Raw genomic sequence first — 7,494 nt, forward strand, 5'->3', positions numbered from 1 at the left:
CCCCCGTCAGCTACGACCCTACGCGACGCGGGTCGATATCAACCACCACAAAGCCCAGTAGCACGCCACCCAGGGACCTACCTGCTGCTCCTCTCTCTCTCTCTCCCTTTCTCTCTCTCTCCCTCCCTCTGTCCCTGCCCTACCTACGCGTATACCTACCGACCTAGCTGCACTCTTCGACGACTACACAGGCGTCGACGCTCGCTCGTTTTTCGTCAATTGCCTCGATGTCGGTCACACGATCACTTCGTGCGAGGATTCGCTCGTTTCCACACGCGATATGTAGGAATTTTTCGGAGGGGTGTTTCTCTAGGTCAATGCACTCTCTCCTCAGGGGAATAATTAGGGTTGTGAGTTTAGGCAGGTTTTGTTATTCCTCTTGGGGGGATTTTTGGAGTCTGCTAATCTTGTGTTGGAAGGACGAAGAAACACGAGGAAGTTCGAGGTTTGTTGATTATCATGGTGTTCAATGGAAGCGCGAGGTAACTGGGGTTGTGATTTGGAGGATGGTTAGTTTCGAGGATTCTTGAGTTCCGGTATAATTTGAGGAGGTTTCAGGTTTGTCGATTAATATGGTGTTGAAAGGGTTCGTGAACATTTGGAGGTAATTTTGGGAGTATTTTAGAAAATTGGTTTTTGGAAATGGTAGATTGAAATAGTTGAAGCTGGGTGAAACTGTTCTATATTTTGATAAATCTAAACTGTGATAGCTGCTTATTTAGTAAAAATATTTGAAAATTTTTCTTTTCCTCCTTCTTCTGGTCAATTCAATTGTTCCAAAGAAATTCGAGACTTATCACTATGTTTCACTAGGATGATCACGATCCTTCAATTTCGAGCAACTTGTGAACCGAGTGTTGAAGGGGTTCATGAACTTTCTACTCGAGAAATTAGGGTTGCTATCTATTTTGAGGAATTCAACTTTGGAAGTGGTGCACGAAATCGAAGTGAACAAAATATCCGTCAAAGTAGAATGGAAAAAATTGTCGCAATTTTTCATATAAAAAATGTTACCTTATTTCAGATAATCGATTTATGACACGTCAAAGATATTCCTCGTGTTAACCTGAATTCTCCTCACGTATTATTTACCCAAGCATTCTAGGAAAATATATACCCTGCTGCTCTGTAATAAGTACGACTCGCAACGAGACTGTCTTATATTCGGTTGAAACATCGATCTACCAGACGTTAAACGCATAGTTCGACTGATTTTTCCTCGAGTCAATTATTCCTTGAAATTATTTATTAATAGAACGTCGGCTCAGTGACGTAGCGATACACGTGCCCCCAGTGGGGAAGATTGATAGCCCTTATTCCGTTCCGTTCAGCCTGGAAAATGAACCCTTCGATTTCTCGCCGCGCGAGAACCCCTCAATTTTCCAGGAAATGGAACGGCGTCGATTTTCCATCTAGTCGTTAATTCCCTTCGAATCCATTTATTCCCAATTTTTTTTACCATCGAACACGGAAAACGGAGAGAAGAATCAAATAAAATCATTTCTTCCAAAGTGTTTTAATCGATACTCTTTTTATCCTACAAACAGGTAACATCGGAAATCGATTAGAAAATATACAATACACCTATGTTACGTTTAATTATGACAAATATGTCGAAACGTAGAAAAAAAGGAAAAAGAAAGAAAAGTTGGTGTGAAAAATCGACGTGCCTGTATATAATTTGCACCATGAAACGAGTAATATATATGTATATGCGTGTGTAATTAATAATCAAGTATGCAAAATTAGTATTCGTAAGTGAAAGAGAGGTAAGAGTCCGCAGACTCAACCTGTGTAGTTCGCCGAAAGACATCAGTCTTCCGCCGCTTCCTGCACCAGCTTCTGTATCTCCTCTGGGACTATGTAGCCAACCATATTCATCTCCTTCACGATTTGCGGCACTTTGCTGAGACTGTCGATCCACTTGTAGTAAGCCAATTCCTCCCTGGTGCCGCCATATTTCTTCGGCAAATGGGACGGCGAGATGTGCTTGTGGAGGCTTTCCATGTTGCTACCGTGGAAGAATATTTTATTCTGCATTCTGACGTCCAACAGCGGCTTGAACACCGAGAATATCACGTCGAACACCCAAGATTGATGTAAAATGTGTATAGCGTGAGTCTTCATGGGAAACGCCGACACCATGAGAGCCATCACCATGCTTGCCACCTATGAGAACGCGAGAATAAAAGGGTTAACAGATAGTTTTAGCTTCTCTGGTTATTAGGTTATTAGGTAGTCGAACTGAAGTAATGAAGGTTCGAATTCCGCGGTTTAATAAGCGGCTGAAGATACTGTCGACTTAATTAAGTTTACCCTGGAACCGGACTAATTAACGACGGGGGTAGATTTAAATCAAGCTAGAGTGATCTTAGTTTAATGACAGCTTTCAGCTAGGTTCTGCCGCGCAACCGTCGTGAGAAGGGGAAGGAGGGGTTAATTGCGGGTTGCGCTCGCGGAGCTTCATTTTCTTCATTCACTGGAGCTTCTGTATGTGTGTGGATGTTGAGAGTGTTTTATAGGGGACAAATTGAAAAGTGGGAAGAGAGTTGAAAATTAAATAAGATTGGGTAAGCTCAGGATGTTTTCATGGTAGAGTGATGAAGGAAAGATTGCTTGAGTAATTAAATGAGTCGAGATTTTGGACTTTTTTCATGAGTTTGAATCTGGGACATTCCTGAAGTAAACTTGGATACTAATTTCATTGATTTCCAGAGTCTTGGTGGATTTCGATCTTAATGATAGCCTGAGATGGTATCGGTAAGGATTCCTAAGATCTTGGTAACATTGGTACCTTAATAATAACAATTTCTAGGATCGTGGTGACCTTGGTACCTTAATAATGACATTTTTTAGAATCTTGGTGACCTTGCATCCTAATTATAGTCGTTTATCAGACCTTGCTACTCTTAAATGGTCAAAAGAAGGATTCCTAGGATCTTGGTGACATTGGTACTTTAATAATAGCAATTTCTAGGATCGTGGTGACCTTGGTACCTTAATAATGACATTTTTTAGAATCTTGGTGATCTTGCATTCTAATAATAGTCGTTTATCAGACCTTGCTACTCTCAAACGGTAAAAAGAAGGATTCCTAGGATCTTGGTGACATTGGTACCTTAATAAAAGCAATTTCTAGGATCGTGGTGACCTTGGTACCTTAATAATGACATTTTTTAGAATCTTGGTGACCTTGCATCCTAATAATAGTCGTTTATCAGACCTTGCTACTCTTAAATGGTCAAAAGAAGGATTCCTAGGATCTTGGTGACATTGGTACCTTAATAATAGCAATTTCTAGGATCGTGGTGACCTTGGTACCTTAATAATGTCATTTTTTAGAATCTTGGTGACCTTGCATCCTAATTATAGTCGTTTATCAGACCTTGCTACTCTTAAATGGTCAAAAGAAGGATTCCTAGGATCTTGGTGACATTGGTACCTTAATAAAAGCAATTTCTAGGATCGTGGTGACCTTGGTACCTTAATAATGACATTTTTTAGAATCTTGGTGACCTTGCATCCTAATTATAGTCGTTTATCAGACCTTGGTACTCTTAAATGGTCAAAAGAAGGATTCCTAGGATCTTGGTGACATTGGTATCTTAATAAACGCAATTTCTAGGATCGTGGTGACCTTGGTACCTTAATAGTGACATTTTTTAGAATCTTGGTGACCTTGCATCCTAATAATAGTCGTTTATCAGACCTTGCTACTCTCAAATGGTAAAAAGAAGGATTCCTAGGATCTTGGTGACATTGGTACTTTAATAATAGCAATTTCTAGGATCGTGGTGACCTTGGTACCTTAATAATGACATTTTTTAGAATCTTGGTGACCTTGCATCCTAATTATAGTCGTTTATCAGACCTTGCTACTCTTAAATGGTAAAAAGAAGGATTCCTAGGATCTTGGTGACATTGGTACCTTAATAAAAGCAATTTATAGGATCGTGGTGACCTTGGTACTTTAACAATAACAATTTCTATCAACTTGCTAACTTTTGAAGTCAATAATAATAATTGCTACAACCATGGATCCTAATAATAACAATTTCTATACCTTGAATGACCTTGGAGCCCTAATAATAATGATCCCCAGTACTTTGAATTGCAAAGTGACAAATTCTAAGACCTTGAGAATCTCAAATCCTAATAATAATAATTCTACAACCATTTTCGAATGACAGAAATGTGAGAAACGAAAAAACCACTGCAAGGTTCCTCCAAGATCGCCTGCAGGAAAGTTTTCCGCGATCTTCCACGCTGTCGAACATCGTTATCTCTCCCCATCGTCGAACTAACGATCCAACGAAGAATCAGGGAACAACGAGGATGACTTGGAGGAGCGCGCGTAAGAAAATCGGTGTCGAGAACTTTACGGATTGTTGAAGTTTCAAGGACACCATTAGCGTTCCGGCTTCACGCAGCCAGCGGATATTCGGCCGGGATGAATAAACGTAACAGCGGGTCGCCAGATAAAACGAGGGACTATTAGTTCCAAGGGCGTTATAGATGGCTTAAGTTTCAAGAATGCTGAGAGTAGATCGATACCGGCGTCTGAGATATCTAGCCGAGATAAATTAGTCTCCCTTCCTTAATTGCGCCCTCTTTCTTAGTCTGATGCACCTTCCGTTCGATCCTCCATAAATTATTTCACTCGTATTCTTGTTAAAAAATTCACCTTGAATTTCTCTCTTTTTTTTTTCACTTACCTACTCTTCATTTAGCAAACAATGATTAAAATTACGTGAAGATACGAAAGATATTAAAAAAAAAATTATTTCATATCTGTTGTATCTTTTATGATTTTCGAAAATATCTGAAAGGAAAATGGTACCTGAGGAGTGATGGTCCACGCGTGTCCCATAGTGATTCCCTCTAAGTCGAAAATGGCAACGCCACCGAGGATCTGAGCCCTGGGCTCCAAAACTCCAAGCTCCAAGATGATCACAGTAGCCTTGAAGATCTCCTCCACAGAGTACTTTCTAGGATCCCAGTTGCCTAATCGATAGATCATCATCCTCCTGCCGCACTGGGTTCTGTACGCTGGCACTGTCATCACGTCATCCTCGCCAATGTGCTTCATCTCCACTGGATTGACATCCTGGTGGATCTCTGGGTGTTCCTCTTTGAAGTTGTAGTAATTGACGATCTATCGAAAGATCCCTTGAGAAGAAGGAGCTGATTTTTGGTCTCGTTAATTCGGAGAAAATCTTTCGCGATTTCGGAATTTCAAGAATCTCTGACGTTACATCTGACAGCAGAATGATATGTATTTTCGATGAAACGTTCATCTACTCGAGGAAAATTCGATTGATTTTCAAAGTGTAACGTGCACGCCGAACTTTTGACGCGGTAACGTGTATCGCTCAATCCAGCCCTATTTCATTTTCAACCGTCTCTGCATTTCCGGAAAGCAGATTCCACAAAATCCGGCGAACCCTCGGAACGAATCGTCGTTTCTCATATGTAGAAACAGAACAAACACCGGTGCCGACGAATAATTGATGGAAATTCAAAGGCACGCTTGAGGGAGGCAAAACGCAGAGGCGTTCTCCCCCTTTCAATTCTTGGATAGAAGCGAGGAGGGTTGAGCAATTATTCAAGCGTTTCGCGGGTAGCTCTAACGAAGCGAGAGGACGCTCTGCCGGGAAAAAGCGCCGCGGCCGCTGGTAAATATTAAAGCAACCCGGAAACGCAATCAACTCTGCTAATGATCCACAGTGGAGTGTCGCGCAAAACACCGACGAACCGCGACGCGAAATTCGTCTTCTGAAACCTCGAAACTGGCACCGTTTGTTCCGTTTCGCAGGGAGACGGCGAGAACTCCGAAATCTCAAACGAATTGGTCTGTCGTGCATTCGATTAAGGCTGTAAAACTTCGAACAGCGGAACTATTCCGGTAATTTCGAATACGAATACTTTATTTAGATACTTCGAATACTTCGGACATTTTGAGTAATTCCGATGAAATTCGAATAATTCAGGTAACTCGGATAATTTTGAATACGAATTCTTTATTCAGATAAATCGAATAATTCGGATAATTCAGATGCTTCGAATGAATCATTTGAATATTCGACTGTTGGAATACACCGAATATTTGGAGTTTCTCAATACTCGAGATTTGTAACTAATTTCTCGAAAACGAATGTCGATGAACCCAAACTCTTTTAGCGTTCCTTTATCGTCGATCTAAGAAATCGAATGCAGTGGTTTCGAGGTTCTTGCCATCTCCATGTTAGGAAAAACTTTTTTCGCTATTTTCCACTGTAGTCTCTAACGACGACAAGGATAGAAAAGGAGAGTAATCGAATAATTGGCCGTGTCGAGCAATTAGAGGGTCCACTGGAGATTCGAGCTTTCCACGAGCTGATTCGATTCTCGTGCTGCCTTCCGCGACTGAGTGGACTTTGATTGGATGTCGTCGCGCGATTAATCGGTTCACGCCCGGCTCGTTTCGTCTCTTTGTTTGATAATTGCTTCTGTCGTCGCTTAGAGGAGCTCGTGAGTTGCGGCAGGTTGCCTTTTGACGCGTGGAATAATTCTTTCGGGTGTTTCTACGACGACATCGAGATCAATTTGGGAAAGACGTTAAATCTTGGACATACGTTGAGTAGATTGAGAGATTTGCGTATTGTTAGAGGCAAAGTACACGGTTCAGCTTATCAGTCTGTCGTTTTATTTATCGAAGCGGTATTGTAAGTGGGCGTTTTGTGAGAGTGTAGCAGTGGAATCAACGCGTGTAATATTCAGATACAGTTTTAGCGATGTTCAAAAATATTTAAATGTCAAAATTTTTAGATGAAATTCAAAAAATATTATTCTCCCACTTGTAAGAAACGCTAAAAGACTACTATGTTCGAACGCAGGTAAATACACAGGTTCTGTATCTCTTTTGGTAAGGTATTGAGAGGAAAAACTGGCTGTTTGTAACCTCGATTCTCTCGAGACATTTTCGACCACGCTAACCGAATGGTCTAGCCAACAGTTAACTTCTCCTCGGCATGATTATGCAACTGTTGCAGTCGGACCCGTTTTGCAAATCACACTCCCGCCAGCCTGCAAATTATCTCCGCTGATTCTTTTCCCGGTCCACGGCTGATAAATTAACGCTGGATAATACATGAATTTTTGTGCATACCGAGGAACCGTCTGAGTTTTAACAACATTCTTCCAGAATGCGTAGGAATGTTTAAACGAATCTAGTAACTCGACTACTTTTTTAAAATAATATTTTTCGATGCACATTCAATAAATCGTATTTACAAAAAATCGTCGACTATTATTTTAATTGTCAAAAATTAAATTTTACTCCTCGTGCATTCCCTTCTGTTTCTTGTGTATTAATAAGGAACTTTCCTTGAATTAAATTTTAACGTTTGAATTTGCATATAAGCCGTTCACAGGCCAAGGTGGTTCACTCCACTTTTTGAACATTTTTAAATTTTAGTGCCTTACGTTTTCATTTTCGAAAAAATTGACCATTAA

At 40.6% G+C, this 7,494-nt stretch overlaps 1 protein-coding gene across 1 annotated transcript in view; it reads right to left on the reverse strand.

Moving 5' to 3' along the window:
- Positions 1-1,653: 1,653 nt before the first annotated feature.
- LOC108574747 (alpha-tocopherol transfer protein-like) overlaps positions 1,654-7,494 on the reverse strand; it is a 9,470-nt gene continuing 3,629 nt past the window's right edge. The window contains exons 4-5 of the mRNA XM_017937382.1: positions 4,841-5,155; positions 1,654-2,169 (exon numbers count right to left, since the gene is read on the reverse strand). Coding sequence (XP_017792871.1) covers positions 1,813-2,169; positions 4,841-5,155 — 672 coding nt within the window. The 3' untranslated portion in view covers positions 1,654-1,812. The remainder of the gene's footprint in view (positions 2,170-4,840; positions 5,156-7,494) is intronic.

This window comes from Habropoda laboriosa, unplaced genomic scaffold (genome assembly GCF_001263275.1).
Source record: "Habropoda laboriosa isolate 0110345459 unplaced genomic scaffold, ASM126327v1 scaffold225, whole genome shotgun sequence".
Classification (NCBI taxonomy): domain Eukaryota; kingdom Metazoa; phylum Arthropoda; class Insecta; order Hymenoptera; family Apidae; genus Habropoda; species Habropoda laboriosa.